Below are 25,677 nucleotides of genomic sequence, written 5' to 3'. Positions count from 1 at the left end.
GCCAGGGAGCCAGGGGCAGCCACAGCTTCTCTGGGCACCCTGTGCCAGGGCCTCAGCACCCTCACAGGGAAGGATTTCTGCCTCACATCCCATCTCCATCTCCCCTCCTGCAGCTTCAGGCCATTCCCCTTGGCCTGTCACTCCCTGCCCTTGTCACCAGTCCCTCTCCAGCTTTCCTGGAGCCCCTTCAGGTAGTGGAAGGCTGGAGGCTTTCTGCCCTGCCAGATGGCAGTTGGGCTTTGGTGGCTGTTCCCTGTCCCCCCCGCAGGCTGCAAGAGTGGAGCTCTCCTTTTGCTTTTTTTTTCTTGCCGCTGGCTCTTTCCTGGCTTTGCTGCTCTATCTCTATCCACTGTGTTGGCTCTGGAGGCCCATGGCAGAGCTCTGGTACCCAGGGTCCTTGCATCCTTCCCAGGGTCCCTCCATCCTTCCCAGGGTGGGGGGTCTCTTGGGGGGACTGATGGAAACTGGTTTTTAGATTGAAGATTTCCTTCATTCTTTATTAGCAACTGTAATAAGTTTTTACATGATAAATAGGTGGCCCTACGTAAGACTTTAAATTCACTTGCATGGAGCAAGTCCAACCCAGTAATCCTCCCAACGGCAATGAATGGATGTGGGACTGGGCGTAAAAACCAGCTGGTTTACAACCCTCCCGGATTTTTGAAAGCTACTATAGACATTAACCTCTGCAAAGTTAAAAATGGATATTTTTATATCTTAATGCAATGTAAAATGATTCATTCTGCCTTGAAAGAAGTGTATTTTCAATAAAGCAAATTCCTGTCTGACTTCCTTCTTGCTTTGCTCTCCTGCTTTGCAGACAGGCTTGGAAATTAATGAGGTCATGAGCTGCTGAGGATGTTCTAGTAGTAGAAATATACAGTATGAGTTTGTGTCATTTCTCTATGGTGCATGATGGTTTAAAATGCAGGCAATTAAGTCTTCTCTTTTCTATGTTACACAGGTATATTGGATAATATCTGGGGTCTAGATATATATTTTTTCCCCAGGGAAGTGAGAGACATGTTAACAATTCTATAATTCTCTAATTTAGATTTTGTTGTGATTTTTTTTTTTTCCCCCTAAACATAGCTACTCATGTCATATTTTTCCTGTTCTTTATTGTGCAAACTATTTTCTAATTAAGCTTCAACATTGTGGAAGACTTAGAAAATGCTGATAATCCAGTTTTAAGATGTCAATATGAGTTTTAATTGTTTTCCTTCTTCTTACAGATGTTCTTGAAGGCTACAATGGCACAATCTTTGCTTACGGACAGACATCATCAGGAAAAACGCATACTATGGAGGTACAGTGGCAAAATTAAATCAGTTTGGTAGCAGCAGTAGAATTATACGTACCAATTACCTGAGCAACCCAGCTATCTGGAGCACTCAGCTGTGAGTGACATATAAAAATATGAGATCTGGGTATATTTAGCTTCTACTGCCTCTTAAGCTGTAGTATTTCTTTCAATGTGGAGTTTTTTTCAAGTGATGGCTACAGATATCTAGCTAAACTAACAAATGGTGAGCGGGAAAATATCAAATATAGCTTCATCGTGTTTGTCATAGCGGTGTAGGTATGTGTATATTTTAAAGGATTTGAGTGAGATTTGTTAATCCACAAATGAAAACAGTAATAAGGGTCTGCAGAGTTCCCTTGCATGCAGGATTATGAAAATTCATGCCTTGGTTATTGGTTTTCTCATTTGCACTCCCCTTCTGGGAATACCACTCTTGCATGCTGCAGCACAGATGGATGAATTTGAGAATTGTTGCTTTGGAGGAGAACAATACCAAATTATACCAAATTCCAGTGGCTGAAGTCCTGAGTCTGTTCATATTTCTGCTACATGAAGTGTGACAGTGTAGGTTTTTTCCTGTGTGTGGTTTGTTTGGTTTTTTTTTAACTGTTCAGTTAGAAGACATTCAGATATTTTAGTCTTTTGCTGTAAAGAAGGAGGATCATTCAAGCATCTGATCCATGCAGAGGATTGTTCCAGCACAAAGCTGTACAAGCTGGGTGTATGTGTCTTGGAGCGTTTCAGTTCAATTGTGAACTTTAAACAAGAGGTCTACAGCAAAGTTTTGCTAAATGAAAGGAGAAAAAAAAAAAAGAGCTTTCATTTGTTTAACAGCATCAGATGGCTTTGCTACACGATTAACACAGGTGACCTACGTAACCTGAAGGTTAAAGGCGAAGGAAAGCAATATTCTCTGGAGCCAACAGGCCCTGGCGAAATTGCTGTTCGATTGTCACAGTTGCTCCTTTCCTGGAGGATGCAATAACTGATGCCTCATGTCTAATTAAGTCTGTCCTTGTGAGGATGGGGGAAATCACTAGCTCAGCCCTCACAGATGGCACAATGGCTGAGTAATCCACCAGCTCTGAATGTAATTAAATCAAAATGTCTGCAGGGCTTGAGCTGGTGCTTCCACATGGCATGGGGAAAGATCTCTTAAAGCCAATTTATATTCAGAATTACAAGCTGTGATAAAGAAAATGACTGTAGAAAAATGGCTGGTTTACTACTTTAATAAAGAAAAAGCTGTCATTTCAAAGTGGAATCAAATCTATATTCAGTTTTAATCCTCCTTTTAACCTAACATCCTCTTGTAAAGTTGCTAAAGTATGTTGTGGAAGAAAAAAAATAGTCTGAAGTTGAAGAAATAGTAAATCCTCTGGGTAAAGCTGTTATGGAGGATTTTCTGTGAAATGTGAAAAGCTTCATAGTGTTAGTGTTAAGCTTAAACAGGACACGGTAGTATAATATAGCCAGGATAGGCTTTCTGACATACATAGGTCTTTCTCCTGTGCTAGATAAAACATTTGCCAACCTGTATAGTAGGATATAACCAAAACCTTCTTAAAAATTATGCATTTTTGCCTATAAGATTATATTGATAGGCTTTGACCTTATAAGAGCGTTTTCAATAGTGGGTCCCTATAGATTGTAGTTATGTCAACATCTGAAATAAAACAGCACTGTCTCAAACGTCACACTTCACTAGCTCCTGTCTGCCTGCTATGTTTAAATGTGGAAATGAATGTTCTTATTAAAATGAGAGGCTTTAATGAGCAGAGAACTCTCCGTCCTGGTGCTTTGGGGGAGTTTACTAACTGCAATGTCAGCATGGCAGCAGCAGCATGTTTCTCCAAACTCTTTCTGAGGTTATAGCTAAATCCATGAGAGTGGGGTTGGGTTTTTTTTTTTATTCCAGCTTTCCAGTGAATAGCTTACCTTTACCTTTCTCTTCCCTTCCAGCTTATGGTCTCCATAAATTGTAGTGGGACCTGCTTCAATCATCTCTTGTTTAATAAAAATCCATTGATGATAAAGTAAAAATGATATTATTTTTTAATACATCACAGAGTGCTAGTGTTACAGTGTTTTAAAGATCTTAATTCATTCTTCACGAAGCGGTGAATGTGATCTTGCTTCTCTGAAGTTTCTACTGACTTAAATAGTGAGAAAGCCAAAGCTCGAGAAGTTGTAGATGCAGTGATGGAGTTACATGCACACTTAATCATGTTTTACAGATTGCTTTCTCTTCTGAGCTAGAGAAAGCTATGTAAAGGAAAGCATAATTATAACAGGGCTTATTGAGGCCAGGAGAATGTTTAATTAAATACTTTTATAAGTTGCCACTTATCCAGAGCCTAAGCAATTATTAGAGGAAAGGTTTACCTAGTGCAGTGACCCAAAGCAGATGCACCTCCGTGCAGACAGAAGTCCCTGCAACAAAACTTTGAATTCAAAATGTCCTTTGGCTGAGCTAAGTTGTTACCCAGCTCAATCAAAGCTGCTACGGAAAAGGGGGCACTGCGTAGCTCTAGCATTTCGTGTTCTGTAGCTGCCTTCGCTGTCTTAGGAATCGTGCCTCTTGCAGTGCTGTATAGCATAGACATACCTTTGGTTGTATTGGTGTGCACTGAAGAAATACCAGCAAACCTCTGTTTATTCTAGTTTAGGAAAAACTCTTTTCCCTTCTTTGGGAAAACTCTCCGTGCAGCAGTATGAGGCAGTTGGTTGGTTTCAGTGAGCTTTTCACGGCCTTCTTCAGCGAGAAGGGATGTGCGATACAACGGAGTGCAGTGCTGGCAAGTGAAAACAAAGTGTTGGGGTTTGGTTGAAGTGCGTGTTGGTGCGTACAAGTTTTCCCCTCCATCAGGTATTTAGTTTAATCACCCTCTTTTTCATTCTCATAGTCTGAAATAAAATAGTGTCTCATACGACAAGGACTTTTTAGTTCTTGAGAAGCTTAATAGGATGTTGGGTATGGTATAGCATTTAACTGCTTCTGCTGCAGAAGGTAATATTATTTATATAATATAAATAAAATATTCACAGTTTAGATACAGCTGAGTGCTGCTTTGTAGGGAAGGCAGTCAGCAATGTAACTGATTTACTTAAATCCCCCCCTCTTTCCCCCAAGATGTGTAATTCAAGGGCAGAAACCCAGTAACTGCTTTAAATACAAGCTTTGAGATAGAGGGAGAGATTGTGTCCGTTCTTCATGCTAAATTTCCTTCGTCCTAGGTTGATGCGTAGAAGTTGACTGTCACTTCACCAGCTTTAGCATAAAGGAAACGATGTCTAGAAAGACTATGAGTATACTAATACAGGCTGAGAAACTTGGAAAACAGGTCAAGGTGACTCACTAGCCATTTACAAACATGCGTACTATTGAGAAACACATGTATATCTATATGATTTTCTTCCTATTTTGCTAAAAATTGTTGGTGTTTAATAATTGTTAGCAATTACAGCTGAAATCTGACTTCCCATGATTTGGAATTGTATGATTACCCACTACATTTAAAAAAATGAAATAATACTCTCTGCCAGTATTTGGAGTAAGATGCTTTGTTGTGCTGCTATGGGCAGTAATACTTGGACAAAGATATATTCAAAAGGTACAGTACGAGTTTCTAGATGCTATGTTCTGATGGAGTCTTATGACTACTGACTTGTTATTGCATATCTAAACAGTTTCATAAAACATTTAGAAATAACAATGCAGTGTACGCTGTAGTCAGAAAAGGTTTTTATTTGGAGTTTGTATTTCTATTTGGTTTTCAAGTGGTGTTAGCTTTTCTGTACGTGTCTGGCTTTTTCAAAAAGAGCAATGCAACTAAAAGGAGCCACGCAGCCAGGGAAATTGTTGTTTTTATTTAATATTCAGTTCTTGAAAGAACAGAGGAAGGTAGTTGTGCAAATTAACATGGAGAACAGTAGTGTTTGTAAGGCACAGTTCTCTGGCAATAGGCCCAGCAAGCTCAAATCAGAATATATTACTCTAATCCCCAAATCCCCGCAACCCAGTTTTCCCTTTAGCTTTCTACCGTAGTGGTGAAAGAGAAACAAAATGCTTTAATACTTCTTGTTGCTGACATGTTTCCAAATATCTGATTTAACTGGGAGAACCAGGCTGTGATTTGTATGTTTGTTTGTGTTTATTCGTATCTCTTCCATCGGAGAGTGACAGTGTAAATAACGGCAGGACAGCATGCTTGGCAAATGGCAGGAGCTGACAAAACAAATAGGTGCTCCGTCAGGTGAAGAGTGCTAACACGTCGAGTCATTCTGCCACCTTTTCTGTGCACTTACATCAAGCAAATCCCCCCCCAGAGCAGCAGACATGGTCATAGGGGCCCACTGGAGGAAGGTGTGTTTGGACAAGGCTTTCTCCTCTCTTGTGCCCAAGCAAGGCTTTCCAGGTTACGGATGGCTTTTGTGTCCGCAGGGGAAGCTGCATGACCCTCAGCTCATGGGAATCATTCCAAGAATTGCACATGACATCTTTGATCACATCTATTCCATGGATGAAAACCTGGAGTTTCATATAAAGGTAAATGTGGAATGACGTGTTACGTAACGGGTCGGGTGGATGGGAAATCTGGATTCGCGTTGCAACGTTGTGCTGCAGAATTTTTCCTTTCTCCTTTTTCTAACTCACAACCCCCTTAATTTACTGAGGACATTTACTAGAAATAATCCAATACAGTTACTAGCCTTTGATAGAAATTTTTTTTGGAGTATGTTTTCAGCTCAGGTTTGCTAGTCCGTTGTTTGCCTTGTCTCTCACTGCAGTTGATAGGCTAGCCAACTTGGTAAGAAAGAAAACACTTATTCCACTGCAGCTTCTCCAAAGACTGGACCTCAGCCTCTCTATTTGTGACCACAAATACCATTGATCTGCATGACATCTGAGAGAATACACAGAATCACAGAATACAGATATGTTATTCCTATCTCAATGATATAAGCAGCCCTCCATAATATGTGAAATGGAGAAAAGATGGCTTTGGGCAATTTACAGAAGGATGTTTAGAAGTAATTTTTAGCTCAAAGGCTTATGTATGGATTCCTTGAGATGGTGGACTAAGTCTCGATTTGGACAGCTACTATGTTTTCCCATGTCGCTGTCATGATCCCAACCCTAATATCTCTCAAATACTTTTGAGTGACTCTTAATTCCTACTGTCCATCCGGTCTCCTGGGGAACTCTCAGCTGTGGTGAGGAATCGGTCGGTCTGGCAGGGTTGGAGTCAGGGTACAGCTTTCTTCTAAGTGGACATCAGTAAAATTACCCTATAGATTGCAGGAAAAACGAGTACTCCTCTGTGTCATCCCTCCCCCAAAACACACAAAATAGACCTCTGAATCACTTCCTGATCTTCTGGAAGGACTAGGTCATTTTGTGTCGAGAACCTTCTTATAGCAGTGTCTGTTTGTGGGTGTGCTCACAAAGTACAGACAGAAGAAGCAGAATATAAAGTACAAATAAACAATCTAAATATTTTAATATATACAAATAATAATTTAATTGTAAAATATTGGGCCTCTTAAGAAGAGACACCTCTGAATTTTCATGGAAATGGCTTCCATAGGAGTGACACTGATTTCTTTTCATCAGCTGTAAAGCTCTCCTGTGGCCATTGCTATTCTACATAATAGCACTTGGATACCAACAGATGAGGACCCCTTTGTACAAGACATAGTAAATTCCTGTCCCTGCAGAAGATTATCACTTTATAAATCACATTCTGCCAGAACTGAATTGTTTCAGTGGTTTCCTATCATAGTTGACGTTTATGAATATCTTAACAGAAAAGCTGCCTAAATAGCAATGAATGAGTGAGTGATTATACAAGGAGCTGTCATCAAGAGAAACGCAAGTTCTGTCACTGGGAGTGAGAATTTAACCAAACTGTCACACTCTTTTAATAACTGAGCCAACGTTGAAAATTAATATAATTTTTTTTTCTCCCTCTTTAATAGAATCATAGAATTCTAGAATGGTTTGGGTTGGAAGGGATCTCAAAGCCCATCTAGTTCCAAGCCCCTGCCATGGGCAGGGACACCCTCCACTAGCCCAGGTTGCCCAAAGCCCCATCCAACCTGGCCTTGAACACTGCCAGGGAGCCAGGGGCAGCCACAGCTTCTCTGGGCACCCTGTGCCAGGGCCTCAGCACCCTCACAGGGAAGGATTTCTGCCTCACATCTCATCTCCATCTCCCCTCCTGCAGCTTCAGGCCATTCCCCTTGGCCTGTCACTCCCTGCCCTTGTCACCAGCCCCTCTTCAGCTTTCCTGGAGCCCCTTTAGGGACTGGAAGGGGCTCTAAGGTCTCCCCGGAGCCTTCTGTTCTCTAGGCTGAACAAGCCCAACTCTCTCAGCCTGTCTCCATAGCAGAGGTGCTCCAGCCCTCTGAGCATCTTGGTGGCCTCCTCTGGACTCGCTCCAACAGCTCCATGTCCTTCTTGTCCTGGGGACTCCCGAGCTGGACGCAGCACTGCAGGGGGGTCTCAGCAGAGCGGAGCAGAGGGGCAGAATCCCCTCCCTCGACCTGCTGGTCATGCTGCTGGGGATGCAGCCCAGGACACAGTTGGCTTTCTGGGCTGCTAACGCACATTGCCAGCTCATGTTGAGCTTCTCGTCCCCCAACACTCCCCCAAGTCCTTCTCCTCAGGGCTGCTCTCCATCCATTCTCGATCCAGCCTGTAGCTGTGCTTGGGATTGCCCCGACCCACGTGCAGGACCTTGCACTTGGCCTTGTTAAAGAGCCCGTTTAGAACAGGGAAGGGAACTTGGTATCTCCTGTGTGTGTTGGTCCTCAGCAGTGTGTTAGTAGGATAATATAAAGCACGTGAGTTGAGTCTGGGTGAACTGGACTGTTGAAATGAGCTGGTCTAGAGGATGGCTTTAAATGGGACACAGGTGAAGTAAATGCACAAAAGCAAAATATGTCTGTATTTAATAGCAGCTGTCACACAGGAAGATCAACTCATCAGTATAAAAAACCAGACATCATTTATTTTTCACAAGAAAAAGTGATACTTTACTAAATAGCTAGAGTTTACTGATACCTAGAATTTAGCCATTTAGTATTCTAGCTAAATAGTCCCTAAATAAAGCCTATTTAGGGTATGGTTAGACGCTACGCCCCTAACACATTTCTATTTGCTTCTGGGACTCAAATACCATTTTATTGAGAGTGTCATTCATTCATTCTGCCTCTCCTTTTTTTTTTTTTTTTTTAGGACAATCTTGTCTCTGTTACAGAAAAAACTCATTTTCAGTTTCTTCTTTGGGATGTGATTCAAGACAGAACTTTTACATATGCTTCATTTAAAAGTTGGATTTAATGTATATTGCTTAGGCTTATGTAACTTGTATGTTAAACCACTGACGATGCTGTCTGCTTTTGTGCTGGTGAATATCAATATACCTCTTACAGTTGTCAAACTTGACCCTTCTCATGATGCAGCTGTACTGATATGATAGTAACTGAATTGATTTGATTCTGTTCAATATTTTTGTCAGTTTTGCCTATGTAAAAAAAAAAGAAGATAAGATTTGTCTGAAGGGATTTTTTTGTCTACTTTCTTGATGAATCATTGATAAATGGAGAAAGATCAATGACTTGTAAATCATTCAAAATACAAGGAAGTTCACATGGAAGATGTAATTCAAACTATGTGGGAGGTGGGGTTTATTTTTAGTTTGATGCTTTTTATTTTGACAGATATGGAAATATAAGTACAGAGATTTTTAAATCCCCAAAGTTTAAATCTGTAATGTTTATGATTACTTAATTAGGTTTCCTACTTTGAGATATATTTGGACAAAATAAGGGACCTACTTGATGGTAAGTTCTGCATTCCTTATGTGACTGAGTGCTTTTTGACTTGCTATAGCGCTTTAAATCACTGCTTAAGGGGAAACAGTTACTTTTTGAGAGTGATTTAAATTTAAGCTATATGACTGGGCTTGTGAAAGAGAATTTTGTAGTTTAAGTCATCTGATCTCTGACTCTTGTGCACCTACCTCTGCACTGCTACATAGCTTGATTATAAATCAATGAGTACAGAGAATTTTACAGACTTCAAGGCAGGTCTGAGCCTCATTGGCAATGTACATTCTTAAAGTAAAACTGTGGTTTAAAAACGTTAAGGTTTTTTTGGTTAAATTTAGAACACATTCGCTTCAACTTATTCCTTGCTTTGCTTCTGTTAGGTAGAGTTTGTTGGGAGGGCTCTATCTTTTTTATAATTTGTGTGTCTGTATATGCGTGCTGTATGTTAACGAAAATGTGAATTGTGTGTGTTGAATCAGTCTGAAGACAGAGAAATGTCCCAGGAACATGTATCTGAGGTTTCTGAATTCCATGAGTTCTTCTGTCTCTTTTGAAATTCTTGCTGCTTTGGCAAAATCCAACTCGGCTGGTGTTTATTTTATTAATCCAAGCAATAAACAAAAGCTTTTGTGCCATTAAGTTCACCTTAAAGAAATGGGTACAAGATTAACAGAACAAGAGACAAGTTTTATGTGACAGAAATATTGATAGTTCATAAGGAGTGGGAAGCGACTACAGTTCTCATTCACAAATTTAAAACATTCACGGTATTTGTCTGTCATGCCTATAGTTGCCACATTATTACCTGTGGAATATTCCTAATGATCTCCATCTTTTCTCCTAGTGTCAAAGACAAACCTCGCTGTACATGAAGATAAAAACAGAGTCCCGTATGTTAAGGTATGAGGAAAATTTGGTGCTCAGTTTTTCATTCTTTCTCACGTATGCATTTATTTGCACATTTCCATTTGTATCCCAGTGTGTTTGCTGAAACGATTCAACTCATGTTCAAGGTCTTGGATGTTCAAGTAGTATGGGTCCCTGGATTTAAACAGTTTCCTGAAATATTAGTGGGCTTGAATCATGTTTGCTTTATTTTCCTGACTTTAAACATTTACATTTTGTTAGTATGGTGTTAGATTTTAAGTATATGACAGAGAACATCTCGAAAAATTTTGTTCTTTAATATTTTGTTGCATAGACGCTGTAATCTCACAATATTTTAGAACAGATTTGTTGGGTTAGGAATTTGTTTTATGACTTCCTGGGCCCTCACTTAAAAGTAATATGCTTGGTATGAACATATGTAAGCCTTAATAATATACTATTGTTCTGTTTATTCTCATCCTGGGGAAGGCAAAAAAAATTGATAAAATAATTCCGCCAGTAGTATTGCATTAAGGCAGAGAACAAGGACCATGCATGTTGTCTTGTAGTTTGAGAGAGAAAAACTAATTTGGGTACGTAATCTGACCGAAATTAGTAACAGGAATAGACGCCATGTCGCTCCATGTGTTCTACACACAGAAACTCTTTTCTGCTGCATGTTTGGATTTGATCGAGTCTTTAATTGTCTGTCAAGTTATCCCATGGATGACTCCTGAAAGTCATACAACGGCACGTTTTGGTCCATTGCCTCGCTGGTGATCATGTTGGATATTGATGGTTCTTCTAATTATTTTGTTCATCAGTGCTAAGTATTCTTCCTGATGGCATTTGGAGTACTAGGACACTTCCTAAATTTTCTGTATTCAACTTGCATGTTTCTAGGGTTGTACAGAAAGATTTGTATCTAGTCCTGAAGAAGTTTTGGATGTCATTGATGAAGGGAAAGCTAACCGCCATGTAGCCGTTACAAGTGAGTATTGTGTGGAGGCTTTTCTGGCTATAAAGTGTGGGTGGTTGTAGCGTCCTAATGATGTATTGATTCTGCGTGGTCACAAAGTACTTTGAGTTACTTATGTGAACGATGTAATGATGCACAAATGATAACGCTTTAAAATTAATAGAGTGTACTTTTTTTACCGCTTCACTGCATACAGAAACATTTATTGACTGTTTCAGCTTTGAGAACCCCTGAATTTAATATATGGCATTATATAGCGTTGTTATATAAAATGTCAAAATTTGTATTGTTTCCCAATTTATACTGTAAGATGTCTTTGATCCAAGCAGTGAGCTTGGCAGAACCTCAGCTTGTAACTCAAATCTTGGTGGTAGGGTGGGGTTTTGGTCTAATTTATTTTTTATTTTAATTTTATTTTAATTTTATTTTATTTTTTATGAAGCAATTGGATGCCTTCTTTCTCTTCCATGTCTCTACCTTCTTGTTTTGATAAATACGATATTGCTTTAGCTTTCCCATGCCTTTCTCATCATACTAATAAAATGTATTCACTTTTTTCTCCGAGTAATGTTTCCTCCTGTTGTTTCTGCTATTCTCTTTAACAAAAAATATCCAAATACACCTTTTGTTACGGTACTACCTGTTGCACTTGGTGCACGCAAAAAAGTTCCGACACAAGTCGACAGAGAATGAATTTTACCTAGACTGAAGTGGTGAGAAACAAATTTTAAAGTGTTATTGAAAAAAATGAGTTTGGAGATGGAGGAGAAAAAGGGAGTTCAGATAAATATAAACATTGCTGTGAATGGGAGAAAGGTGGGAGTGGGGTTTATGGTAGTAGAGAAAATAGAGAAAACAGATGAGAAAGTGGTTTGCTGATTTTTTTTTTTTTTTTTGGCTACTTTATGAAACTTCAAGCATAACATGGTTACAATCAAACTTAGAATAGCGGAAGCTGAAACTGTGACTGCCTGGGTTTTATCTGCTGCCTGGGTGAAGGGGGATTTTTAACTACATAAGCAATAAAAATCACTCTGAAATTTGAGTTTAAGTAGTGTGGTTTTGATGAAAACTTTAGCTAAAATGTTAGGAGATCTCCTCACCTAATTGCACTGAGACCTGCTCAACTTCTTTTTATTGCCATTATTGTTACTTCTCTTTAAATTCTCTTGCTCAGCTGAAAATTATTCCTCTGTCCAGGATGCTGAACATACATCCTCCTTGTAGTTCTATGTCTAAATAGTGTCTGTTCTATCACAGCAGTTTTCTGTGTGAGCTGTCTACACTCATGAAGAAGCATAAAAGGATAGAACCTTTATTTCTTACTGTATCTGTGTAATGTTATTTTATTATTCTTATGCTATGAATATTTTTTTGTTATATTGTACCATTTCTGGTCAAATTTTATTGCCTCAAGGGGAAAAAAAACCTTTCAAAAAAGAAAGAAGAAGGAAAAAAAATCTTTTTTTCTAAGGCTGTTATTTATCATGAATCTGGTTAATTTGGTGATGTTGGGAGAAAGTAGGAGTTCATTCTGTAGTCCATGAGCTTTATTTGCAGCTCTTGGCACAGACACTGCTGTCACTCCAGTGCTCTGGGCTCTCAGTAAATCACCTCGTACTTTTGAATTTGAATTCTGATGAAATAAAATTTCATGTCAGGTTATAAAGTCATTTAAACAAAACTGTTCTAATGTGATTGCAGATATGAATGAACACAGCTCTAGGAGCCACAGCATCTTCCTCATTAATATTAAACAAGAGAATGTGGAAACTGAGAAGAAACTCAGTGGAAAGCTTTACCTGGTAGACCTGGCTGGGAGCGAGAAGGTAATCTTCCCTTTTTCCTGAATTGTTTAATGATACTGGTGGGATCTCTAAACTGATGAGGTGAATGTGTGTCAGTGCAAAATTAGGCTAGGTATAGTTACAGAAGTTTTACAGAAGTCTTATCTCGTGTTATCTTTAGTATGGCAATTTTTTTTTTTAATGTGGGATGGAGAAAAGGAACAGATCGGAACCGTTTATTGGTACAAAATGCAAGCCCCCAAACCTCTGCAATATATCTTCATTTATAATGAAGGGAATTGAACCAGTCTACTTTTATGTAGCTTCACATTTAGTTATGAGTATTTGAATAAAGTCATGTAGTTTTATGCGGTTGTAAAATTAGCCTGATATTTTCATTTGGTTATATTCAGACATGTCCTATTTCTAGATTTTCTGTAATTATTTCACATATTAGATAACGAAATAACAGCAGTTAATGCAGTGATACAGCTGAAATCTATTTGAAGCTCTCAGAATGACTCTCTTGGTTGTGGTGACTATTTCTGCTTTCCAATAGAGAAAAATACTACCCAGAAAAGAACTTGTGTCTGTTTACCAAAAGAGTAACGGTCTAGAACAGTACCGCAGTGGGAAAATGTCGTTGTTTCCCAGTTCTCATTCTAACGTCTTCTGGAGCATTCAAAATTGTTCAACCGTAAAAGAAATACATTATAAACCTCGTCATTTTGCAGCGCTATGGAATTCTTTATTCCAACTGGATCCTTGGTAACTACTGTCCATGTCAAAATAATTACTCATGATGAATTGTCTCTCATTGTGGTCATAGATTTCTATATCTTACTGAAAATGAGAAGTAAAATAAAAGATTTTGTTTGATAGGTCAGGCAGCTTTCAGATTGCTCATTGGGACACACTAGTTGATAACCCATTGGTACAGTGCTGAAACCATTCACCAGGGTAATTAATCATGTTCATTTCTAGTATTGCATATAATACTAAAAGTGAAATTAAAAATTCTTAGTGGTGTTTAGAAAATAAGTGCCTAGTCAGGCTCTGCTCTCCTCTGAAAACTGCACTTTCGTGGGTCATTATGTTTGTTTGGACATTGTACAGAAAAGCTGAAATAAGGGTTTCCTTGGTAGATTGTCTTCTGAAAAACATACAATTATGTTTCCTTTTATGTCATGTGCCATTTTTAGAGGAAAGTACAGATACTGTAGTTTTAATGTAGAGAAAAATAAATGGCTTTATCCTACTTTTCTGAGAAAAGACTAAAAAACTGTGTTGCTGTCTGAAGAAGTGCTGGTCCCAGGCCACCAAGTTTCTTGACTGGGCCACCGTGGGATCCAGTTTGTGGATGAGTAAACCTGACGTTCAGGATGAGCGAGATCATGCTTTTTCTGTCCTGATATTCTCAGCCCATGCAAGCAAAATACAAAGCCAAGATACTCATTTGGTGGCATATGCTGTGCCCCTGAGTGTGCCCTGAGAATATCCCTGTGGTGTTCCCTATCTGTATGGGCAGTCTGGTCTTGGAAGTGATCCCCAAGTGTCCCTCAGGAGAGCACGGACTTACCAGTTTTTCCCTGAACAAAGTAAGGGTCAACTTGCTGTTACACTGGAAGAAAGGTGGAATTATTACAGGCTTCCGCTAACAAAAAAGGGCATATAAAATTCTCCTCCTTCATACTGAAGATCAGCTTGTTTTGTTTTTCTTCCAAGAGCATCTTTAACAGTTGTGGTGTCTGCATTGTAGCTGTATTTGTACAGGCGCTTGCTGGTAGCTGAGCCTGACTGTTGCCTGCTCTCTTTGGTAGGTCAGCAAAACGGGAGCGGAGGGCGCTGTTCTTGATGAAGCTAAAAATATCAATAAGTCTTTGTCTGCTTTAGGCAATGTGATATCTGCCTTGGCAGAAGGAACTGTAAGTAATCCTGTCTTGTGTTGTTGAAGAATGGCTTTCTATCTATCTGTTTCTTTGCCATGCACACTAAAAAATAGCTAACATTTCAATTCAGAAAGAAGAACGTATTAGCTTTCCCACAACAAACTGGTGACACTTTTGCTATTCTACTAAAGATAAGAAACTAATTCTCAGTGATTTCACTTGAGTGACTATCCAATCGTAGCACAATCAAAACAATTACTCTTCAGGATTGTACACTTCAAATCCATTAAACCTGTCATTGTCGACTCATGTTCTCTCTCATTGCGATATCGTTATTTTAAAAAATTGTTCTTGTGTCTTATTTCTATTTTGATTAGAAAACCCATGTTCCATACCGAGACAGCAAAATGACCCGAATACTTCAGGATTCCCTTGGTGGGAACTGCAGAACCACCATCGTGATATGCTGTTCTCCTTCTGTGTTCAATGAAGCAGAAACAAAGTCGACCCTGATGTTTGGACAGCGGTGAGTCCTACTCAGGATCAGGCTGGATGACACTTACTCAGGCTCTTCGATGTGTTCCGAGCCAGCAGTGCTGAGGGGAGCGAGATGAGTAGGCATTCTAAAATGTGGAGGTTATGGTTTCTGGAGTCATTCAAAAATAGTGCTGGAGAAGTTGAGAAAACTTGTCTCTTCGTTCCCTACGGTACCAGAAAAATAAATGTTAATGTTGGCCAGCAGCTGCACTACTTAGAAGCTCTGGTAATTTTTCCTGCAGAAAGTACAACGCATTATCGTAGTTCTTTGAAATTTTATGGGGAAGATAATGGTATTGGGCAGTTTTCTGTTGGCTAACTTGGTGGAAAATGTTCAGTTTTGCTTTATCTGATACTGCTCTTGATGCTTTTAAGATGTGTCTGCTCCTTGAATGGCATCTCAGGGATTATTGTCATGGTTGCAAAAAAATATTTTATAACTGTTAAGAAGAATGAAGAATGTGGACTCCGTGTAGTATCGACAACTTCAATAGATTACTGTGATAGCTCATGGACGTTTTTATGTTTGAAGAATCTTAACGATTTAGGAACAAGTCCTCAGAAACAAGCAAGGATAAAATAAGTGTGGAAGTATTCAGAAAGAAAATTTCTCTTCCATATGTGTTTGTTGGCAATAGTCATATGAAATACATTTGGAAAGTTTGCAAAAATAGGTCAAGTTCATTACATAATTACCGTTTTTGTTGTAATTGAGGAGAACTCTGATACTTTGGAAAATTACTCATGTTTTAGTTGCGTGATAGCAGAAAGAAAAAATGCTCGCAAGTTATGATTGTTTGAAATAGATTTTATTTAACAGTTTGTACAATAAATGAATTTGTTTAAAAATGGGTTGTTTTCCACCATGCATAAGTTTTGCATCAAAGCCCACACTGTTAAGGAGCATTTTATATTGGAAAGATTAATCTGACAATCTTCTATTAATTCATTGCCCCGTAGGCTTTCAGGAGGGGAGATGATCCCTTTAGCGTGTTCATGCACGAGTACGTAAGAGTGCAGGACAACCAGCTGCGGTTGGGTGCAGTGCCTCTAACGGAGAGCTGCAGGTTAGGGCTGGAGGACAGTTCTGCAGCACGCTCCCCCACCTGCATCGCAGAACCAGATTTAACTTGTCCTTGTCCTCTGCTGCTGGGGTTTGTGGAAGGTGGGGAGGGACCCACGTGCTGCAAAGCCAGGTAGCTGCAAAAAGCACCAGTTCCTCTCATGTCTGCTTCCTATGGTGTGTCCTTCCTCTGAGCTACTCCCTCAAACAACAGTGTGCAGGGAAAAACTCCCCAAAGGGAACTTCACAGGTTGCTGCAGTAACTTTTTATGGAAAAGGACTATAAAGGGAGGAAGTGGTCGTTAACTTATAATCGGGTTAAGGGTTGCTGTGCAGTTTTAATTCATTGTTGTATGATGAACATAAGTTATTGAAGATTAAGCTTCTACTGGAATCCCATATATTGTGGGATTATATTTACAGAAATTTTGAGTAAATGCAAATATTAAGATGCAGTAATTTAATAAAGAGGATTAACAATTCTGAAGTATAATGAGTTGCACAGTTTTTCTTGATGGTAAAAGTTTAAATGTTTTGTTGCTTCACAGTTTCAAACTCCCCATGTCCAATTTTCTGACTGCAGGTGATTTCAGACAAGTGCGAATCTTGCACCTCTGTAGAACAGAAGAGCAGTCCCAAAATTCCTGCTAATTCATTCTGGATAAGGCTGCAGGGCAGTAGCGCAGCCATAGGGGCATTTAATTTTAAATAGATGACTAAGTACTGTGTTAGGTTTCAGTCTGCTTGCTGTTACGCTGAACTCTGTCTGCAGGGATGGTTTGAAGTAAAAAGAAATGTAAGGAGGAAAATGTAATAGTTCAGATTAAGGGGATTAAAAGGTAGTGCAGCTGTTTAAAAAAATATTTAATTTTTTTTTAATCTGGATTAAAAAGGGTTTGCTTTTGCTTTGTAATGTGTAACAGTGCTCCAGGTCTGGGAAGCTGTATCATAGAATCATAGAATGGTTTGGGTTGGAAGGGACCTCAAAGATCAGCTAGTTCCAACCCCCCTGCTGCGGGCGGGGACAAGTATCCTTGGGTACTTGAGGAAGAGTGTGTAGAAGTAGTCCAGTTTTCATGTTATTTCAGTTTACATTTCTCTTGGTTTCATTTCTCTTTTAGTAATCGATAAAACTTGCCTTTCTGTCTGGAGCGAAGTAGTTTTCAAACCGACTCTGCACGTCTTGGCTAGCAGAGCATGGAGTGATGTGACGTGGCTAACACTTTTCTAGGAAGAGGAACATTTTTAAGATATTCCTTACTCAGGACTAGGATGTCAGCTGAAAGAAAATAGCTAAATACTTTGTGAAAGTGCTTGGTTTGGGTTTACTGGGGTTTTTTTGTTTGCTTAAGAGCTATAGAATTGGGCTGAAATGGGAGTTCCTCGTGGAGAACATTCAATTGTGAGAAAGGAAATACAAGTAGGAGGACTGGTGATGTACTGGACCTGCAGAGCAGCACCCACACTATGCACACATAGTGTTACTTGTCAGCATTTTGGATCGGAATATTGCTGTCTACGGGAAGTGGTTTCTTTTACAGACTCGTCGGTTGTGGTGTTTCATTTTTCTGATGTGACAGTACTAAGGGCCTGAATAACATTAAAGGGAAGGTACATGAGTCATGGTGATTACTGGTTCCTCCATCTTTCCTAGCAAGAAAGAATTATATCACCATTAAAGTAAGCGTTAGGGTAAAATTCATCTTCAGAGGCCCGCTCACACTAATCAACACGTGCACACGCTCCTCTGTCAGTAGTGAGTCCGATTTTTCTCTTTCTGCTCCATCTTTTCTTGTGTTTTGATATTGTTTTTCATTTTAGTTGCTTGTAAGTACTTCATCCATCATTAGGGTAACGCAGTCAATAAACTTTGTGGTGTGGCGTTTTTTCCCCTAGCGCAGTTAAATGAGTGGAAACTTGAGCCATGCTTTTGGCAGAGACAATACGTAAAAGCTAACCATTAGGCGTCTGCATATTTTAAAAGTACAGGGATATTTTAAAATGTTTCTAAGGTAATAATACTCCTGTTTGCCACATAGTGCAAATCACTGGAGCGCAGTTTGGAATATGAGGCACAGAAAACCCAGGGAGTGTTTTCTTTCTGACAAAACAAAGTTTCAGGATTTTTAGTGACTGGCCACATTTAAAGGATGCTTTAGAATCAGCAAGTGGAGCTGCAAAGAAAATAATTAAGATCACATGTTGTCCCCACAGGAGAGTTAGCTCGTGTATCTGTAGCCCGTTCCTAGGCGTAGTTTCTTGCATTGACGTTTCAGCCTACGCTTTACAGACCGGTAGGAGGTTTGTCTGTTGTTCCTTTCCATAGCCTCTCTTTTATTCAGTGACACCAGAGTCATTTGGAGGGACTCGGTGTCTGAGCAGCAAAGCGCAAAGATCTGAAGCTTTCTTAATTCATACTGATTTGTTTGCTTTTTCTTTTTACATGTGGATTTGCTAGAGTAGGTGCTGTGCATTTTTTTCTGCTCACTTTGCATTTTCTAGAGCAATTGTTTAGGTTCAGCTGGAGCTAAGCGCTTTCACAGTACTAAAGTGGTGGTGGTTGTTGTTAGAAGGGTTTAAATTTTGTGATATTTTTGCCTAGAGAGGCAGTAAGTCCTGAGCCTGCCTGCAGCGGCACAGGCATGATTTCGGGCTCTCTTCCCACTGAGCGCCTTCTGCAGCCCAGCAGTAACCCAGTTACCCGGTGGTGACCAGCGGTTCTCCTCTTTCCCTTCCTCCCACCCCCAAAAATAGATCTGAAAGCACTCTTTGGCTTTCAGGAAGGATAAGTTTCCATATCTCTGCTTCACTCTGTTGACATCCTTCATGCTGTGATGCTTGAAATAGTTTTGTTGGTGGAGTTTCAGGGATGGTTGTTAAGAGATGGGGTGAGCCCATGGTCAGAGGCTGGTGTGGGGTCCTCTGTGGTGGGTCCCAGGCCAGGAGAAGCTGCGAGGTGACAGGTTACCTGGCAGAGCGGCAATGACAGGACTTGGTTTTGTCTTATCTAAGAACAGTTTCCAGACCTTCTCTTTTTGGAGGAATCTGAAGAGGCAGATCCATGCCTAGCTAGTCAACTTGCTGCTGGATTTTGATACAGAAAAATTTCTATCAAGGCTTCCAGGTAGTAATGCCGGTGAAGATTTGAGAGAAAACGGAATTGTGGCATTGCGCTTTAGAAAATAAATTGCAAATGTTCAGTGGTATCCCCTTGTGTTACGGGAAAATTTCTGAATCCTTACTGGTGTATTGAGATAAAAGTTGCAGAGCGACTGATGCCTGGTTTTGTTGCGCAGAGCTAAGACGATTAAGAACACGGTCTCTGTGAATCTGGAGCTGACCGCGGAGGAGTGGAAAAAAAAGTACGAGAAGGAGAAAGACAAAAACAAGAGTCTAAAGAATGTCATCCAGCATCTAGAGCTGGAACTGAACAGGTGGAGAAATGGTATGTACCAGAAAATGGGAATGGGTACATGTCTCTGCATTCTGGAGTTACGTATATTTAAATGTTGCCTTCAATCAAAAGTCATACTAATTCTAAGCTCACCATTCAGAGTTGTAGCTCACACTTTATAATAATAATAGAAAAGTGAAGAAGCAAAAACCAGGGAAACCAGCAGCTGCCATTTACCGAAGGTACCATTTTAAATGCCCAAACTGGCATGATAGCAGTTGTAGACAATACAGACAGGCATCGGTAATTTCTGATAATGTTAGTCATATTAATAAAGAAAGGGTAAAATGTCATTATGTTGATATTTTAAAAAGGAACTCTTCTCCTCAGACATGAGAATCAGTTCTGTTATGCTTTAAGGTAACTAGATCTTGGGAGGATTTTTTATAATTGAGTTTAACATTAGAATAATTAGTCCTTTAGTACAATGATTAGGAGTGTTGTCTGATGAGAATAATCACCACTTGTCCCCTTCTGTGGCTTCTAAGTGAAATTTATGTTGAGAACAGCTAATTTTCTGTTTAGAAACATAGGGAATTGCTGTTCAGGGTAGGTAGTAAGATCAAGTGCAGGTTGGCAGTGGAGGCAGAATATTCTATGCATATACATACCAGTTAAAGAATTTTTACTTAATCTGGAACATTGACAAATAATTTTAGCAAACCATCCTTGCTTTTCATTTTTATTCCACGTGTTAAAAAAAAAAAAGCCAAAACAAACAAAAAAAACCAGACCCCAAACCAACCCCCCCAAGAAGCAAACAAAGAACCCCCAAACCCAACCCAACCAACCCTGCACACCCTTGCACCCTGAAATCCCAACAACCCCCCAACAGTACAATGCTGCTTCTTTGGAGTTGTTTTTATGTTCTGAATTGCTTGTCATCCAGGTCCTACGTGTTGATGCGTCTAGCAGCTCAGTAGTATGTAACGCTTGCGAAGGTGAAGTATCTAAAGCGAGAACAAATCTGTGATTTAATTATTAGTCACAATTTGTCATGCAGAGTCATGCACAAGTCTGGTTTTGAACATCCTGAGTGAAATCACTACTTAAAAGATAATACCTGACCTTTATGGGTGCAAAAAATTGTTTCCTCTTTCAGCTCCCTGTGCTGTTTACTTGCATTTCAGATGAGATCGTTACCTAATGATTGCGCTCCGCGTCTTTCTCGGGAGACTTCAGCACAGGGAGTATTTCCCTTATCAGCATAGTGCAATTGCTATGGAGACGGTCGCTCTGCTGTTGGCGTTGAGGGGTGCTGGGGATTTATAACCCGCTTGTGTTCTGCGTGTTTCATTCTGTGTTTGCTAAATGTGACGACTTTAATTTCCTTCCCATTCTAAAACATTTTTTTAGCAAACCCCGTGTAGGTCCTTTTTATATGCCGTGTAAACAAACCTTATAACGTGCTGTTTCTGTTGTTTTGTCTAAATATGCACACCTCCTCCTCGCCTCTGTCCTGCTTGTCTCATTGGCGTTACCCAGCGATACATTCAATGCATTCAAAATACTATTGATTTCTTGTCTGACCTTCTGAAATAGCATTGTTTGGGAGGATATTCTGTCAAAGGAGGCTCTGTACAAATGGAAGTGTCACAGAAATTGCATCTTGAATATGAAATGCGAGATACATGCATAAATACTCACTCAGTTAGCTTGTTCTATAAATTTAGAAAATAATACACAAAATAAAATTGTAGCAGAAAATGGGTGTGCCCGGTTCTCACTGAAGCAGGATTTCAGCAGCCTGGTATCCAAGTGCGCAATTTGGTCTGTGTTTTACAGGTAGGAGGATGTTCTCATCCAAGCATCGCTATCAAATTTAGGCTCCCCTCCTCCTTTCACCTGTGGTAGTCTGCCATACAAAGCTTCTGAGTTGAGTGAAATACCACAATGAAATGAAAATCTAAAGATCCATTGTGGGAGGCTCCTGATGGATTCTCTGCAGTCTGAGGAGCATTGCCGCGTGTGCAAGGTCCCGCGGTCCGACCGAGCCCACCTTTCCTAGTCTGCTCCAATGAAATGCAACAATGAAAAATCGATTTACATTTTCTCATTAATAATATAAAATGGCATCAAGCCATTAACAACAGGACAAAAATATTTTGAGTGTAATACTTGTATAGAGGTTAGGGTGCTTGATTTAAGGTTATTCTTTTTCATTCTTTAAGCTTGAAAAAATTACCTTCTCCATTAGTTGGTCGTGCTCTTCCATGTCATGTTTTGGTTTGCTTTGGGGCCTGATTTAGCCCTCCTTTTTATTTTTTGATATATTTCTCCTGTTTACTTGTTCCCCTGCCAGTAAGATAAATAGTGCCTACACTGTTTTGGCAAGAGGAATGGCTAGCAAAGCTTCATGGGACTAAAATATTGTAGATTTTCATAGAAATGGACAAAACCTGTTAGTGCAGAAGGGTTGGATGCAACCTTCCTGCACCTTGAGCAACGCGTGCAGCGTTCAGCGGCTCGCAGAGACTCTCACCAGACTCTAATGAGAGTAGATTCAATTTCTGGCATGAGCGCCTTGCCTGTCCCTCTTCACTGAACTGCAGCAGGCTCATAATTGCAATGCACCAACGTTACTGAAGAAAATATTCCTCGGAGAAAATGATTTTGAAAGAAAATGTGTAGGGAGAACATCCTGTCTGGTATGCATAGGCAACATCTGAAAATTGGTGTATGCGCGTAAATTTTAGATGTGACAAGGCAGAAGGTGAATATAGTTTTACATGCAGCTGTCTTGCTTCTTGTCCTGATGCTCTAGCAGTTCATTATGGGGGAGGGAGAGTTAATAAGGCAGTTGGAAATCTGGAGAGGAAGAGACATTTAATTGCCAGTAGACTTTAGGCTGAAAGTCCAATTTTTTCCCTCCTGTTAATCCATGGAGCTAAATCCCATCTATAGAGGGCTTGAGTGAAAGGGGAGCCGGGAGTTCAGTGCTTTCGATGGCAGCCATTTGAATTGTGGCTGCATCTTGCATGTTTGTGTTTCTGTCTCTGGAGGTCATCTTCATGACAAGGATGGCCATCTTTCCACCCAGCTTGGCCTGTCGCTGGTATGCATGGCAGTTGCCTGCCTTGCATAGCTGGATACGGCCCTTCTTTCCTTCGCTGAGCCCCACTTGGCAACACTGAAGGACCATCCTGGGACGTCCGTGGGTTTGGGCTACCCTGTCTCTTGGATTGTAATGACCAGGGATTGATTATGTGCCTACAGGAGAAGCTGTGCCTGAAGATGAACAGATCAGCGCGAAGGACCAGAAGAACCTGGAGCCTTGTGATAACACCCCGATTATTGACAACATCACACCAGTTGTTGCCAGCATCTCGACAGAGGAGAAGCAGAAATATGACGAGGAGATTGCCAGTCTCTACAGACAGCTGGACGACAAGGTGTGAACGTTTGGGTTGACTCCATTCGCTGGGTGTAAATAGAAAACTAAGCTGAAATGGGTGGGGGTGTCTCTGTATTTCTTGAGCACCGCGAACTGGAAAATGTCCCAAATTCAAAACACTATCACTGCGTTAAAACCAGGTCTTGTCCTTTCCCATCAGCTATCTGCCTCTGCTCCCTGGGCAGAGAGTGTTTGGGGCATTCTCCCCGAAATCGGAGCCAAGTTTGCCTTTAGTTTTAAAGGCTCAGTCCAGACTTTTTTCAGCACTCCTTTTCTTCAGTGGTTTTTGTAAAATCCCTCAGCAAACTGTAATGTCATCTTGGAGTCACAGGAGAAAGAAAAAAAGGGAGTCTGTATCTTAATATTTCTTACATATTTATTGTGTACTAGAATTTTAAGGAAAATAGATAACCATCCCTTGGGTCTCTTTTGCTCATGTTGTTCCAGCTGTGAACACTGCTTGGAGTGCTAGTGGCTTTTTTATTTATTTGCACAGCTTGAAGTACATCGCTGGCACTTACAGCTATCAGCAGTACATTTACTGAGCACTTGCCATTAATAGCTTTGGCTTGCGTGAAGATAAGAAGTGGGGGGAAAAAAGGCATACAAAAGCCATTGGCCATTATGGACGAGAACAGCTTAAAAGGCTATCTAGAAAAAGTGTTCAGGGTACCTTTAACCATGAATCAAAACCTGATTTTAACTTTCAATTGTAATTAGCAGGAAAATATCACAAAAAAAGCCCATTGTTTCCTCGTATGTTAATATTAAAGTGTGGTTGTTTCTGAATACCGAGGGAGGGAGTGGATAGTTGTGTTTAAGCCTTAACTCTGATGTATGCGAGGTCTCTCTGCACAGTCCGGTCGCACCGAGCAGTATGTTAATGGCGTTCAAAAGAACAGTTAAAGTCTTTTAGAAATTACAGCTTTTCTGTGGTGGAGAATACATTCCCGGTAGCAGTCTCTAGTTTTTACATATTGATTAGAAGAAGAAAAAAAAAAGTCAGTCATTCTTTCATTTTCCCTCATCAAAAGTAGCAAAGCTGGTTGAACTGTACTTGAGGAAACTGGCAGCAGGTTTGAGTTTTACCCTGGAAAACACAGGAAGCATAATTTGGTGCACTACTGCAGTACTATAGAAAATGAGGAGGTTTGGATCCCCAAAACAACCCCAAAATATCGCCACTTATAACTTGTCACAGTGTAGACCACTTTTATGCTATATCTGGTACTATTTTAATATTAACAAATGATTTGATATATTCTACTTGATAGCTGTATTTGCTATCAGAAATCAATGTATTAGCACACTTGTCAGTGAAACACAGAATATCGATGGACTGATAGGGTAAAAAGCAACAATTTCTCTTTGGTGAGTCCCTTTAGAGAAGGATATCCGTCACCAGGACAGAGATGGACTTGGTCAGGGGCTGTGCTTGGTGTGCCTCCTGGGGCGTTTTGGAGGAAGGATTTGTACAGCGGAGGCCGTCATCCTGTCTCTTCTGTATTTAGGATCAGTTCCTACCCACGAGGATGCTGCCTTGACAAGGCCGCTGAAATGCCAGGACAACTGGATGCCTGGCTGTGCGTTACCTGGCAGTGTTTTCTTCAAGGGCTGTGATGGAGTAGGAAAATACAAATCCTGCAGCTGAGGGGTCCAAGTTCTGTGTTGTGGTTTGAGCTTCCTCTTTCATTAATGCAGTTCGGAGCTAGCTGTAAACTGTAGTCGGTTAATAAACCTGTCTCTAACGATCTCTCTTCAGCTGAAATTTGAGGGCAGAGTAAGAGAGGCAGAGAGGGTGTGTATGTATTTGTACACCTATAAAACATCACAGATGTTGACAAAGTCTCCTGCAAGTTCTAAGGTGCAACTCTGACCACATCAGTGTTGTCTTTACCATCAGAGACACCTCTGCTTAGATATATACTAGAGACAACTGTATGTAGGCATTGCTTTTACTAGGAGCTCTGTGTATGTATATTTTTTTCTCCTCTCACACCCCTCAATCGTGCACAAGGTTTGCTATGGCCTTATTCTTCCTTCTTTTCTAGAAAGGGGAAATAAAAGTGACCAAACGAGAACTGTGAAAAGAAACTAAAAATCTCCAAACCTATTTCATTGCAGGATGATGAAATCAACCAGCAGAGCCAGTTGGCTGAAAAACTAAAGCAACAAATGCTGGATCAAGAGGAGGTAAAAAGCAAAAACAAACAAACAAACAAAAAACCCCTTACATTTTACTTATGAGCCCCTTGTTTAGTGATTCTGTCACAGTTGTTGTTGATATTAACTGGCTAAAATTCAATAGGTAAGAGAAAGCTGTGTGACAGCTAGGTTTAAACTTCAAATTCCGTAATATCCTGAGCAAAGCATTAAGCCTCGGTAGCTCCTCATGACAGCACACCATGCTGCTGGGAGGTGATGCTGGAGGCACCAGGGTAGGAGCGTGGCCTCACCTCAAACATGTTTTTCAATATGTCCGTATCCTTTCAGGTGTCCAGACACTATGGACTGCAGGTAGTTACAGATTTCCTAGTCTGACAGTATAAAAATTACTCCTGG

At 40.2% G+C, this 25,677-nt stretch overlaps 1 protein-coding gene across 1 annotated transcript in view; it reads left to right on the top strand.

Annotated features, from left to right (window-relative positions):
* Window positions 1-25,677, top strand: part of KIF5C (kinesin family member 5C) — an 85,842-nt gene that overhangs the window by 29,639 nt on the left and 30,526 nt on the right. The window contains exons 3-13 of the mRNA XM_054830474.1: window positions 1,236-1,309; window positions 5,751-5,855; window positions 9,109-9,157; window positions 9,990-10,045; window positions 10,916-11,003; window positions 12,696-12,820; window positions 14,599-14,703; window positions 15,045-15,193; window positions 19,564-19,712; window positions 22,938-23,113; window positions 25,240-25,308. Of these exons, the coding sequence (XP_054686449.1) occupies window positions 1,236-1,309; window positions 5,751-5,855; window positions 9,109-9,157; window positions 9,990-10,045; window positions 10,916-11,003; window positions 12,696-12,820; window positions 14,599-14,703; window positions 15,045-15,193; window positions 19,564-19,712; window positions 22,938-23,113; window positions 25,240-25,308 (1,145 nt within the window). The remainder of the gene's footprint in view (window positions 1-1,235; window positions 1,310-5,750; window positions 5,856-9,108; window positions 9,158-9,989; window positions 10,046-10,915; window positions 11,004-12,695; window positions 12,821-14,598; window positions 14,704-15,044; window positions 15,194-19,563; window positions 19,713-22,937; window positions 23,114-25,239; window positions 25,309-25,677) is intronic.

Source organism: Grus americana, chromosome 6 (assembly GCF_028858705.1).
Source record: "Grus americana isolate bGruAme1 chromosome 6, bGruAme1.mat, whole genome shotgun sequence".
Lineage (NCBI taxonomy): Eukaryota > Metazoa > Chordata > Aves > Gruiformes > Gruidae > Grus > Grus americana.
Note: the sequence above shows the minus strand (reverse complement) of the source record. Positions and strands in the feature narration are given on the sequence as shown.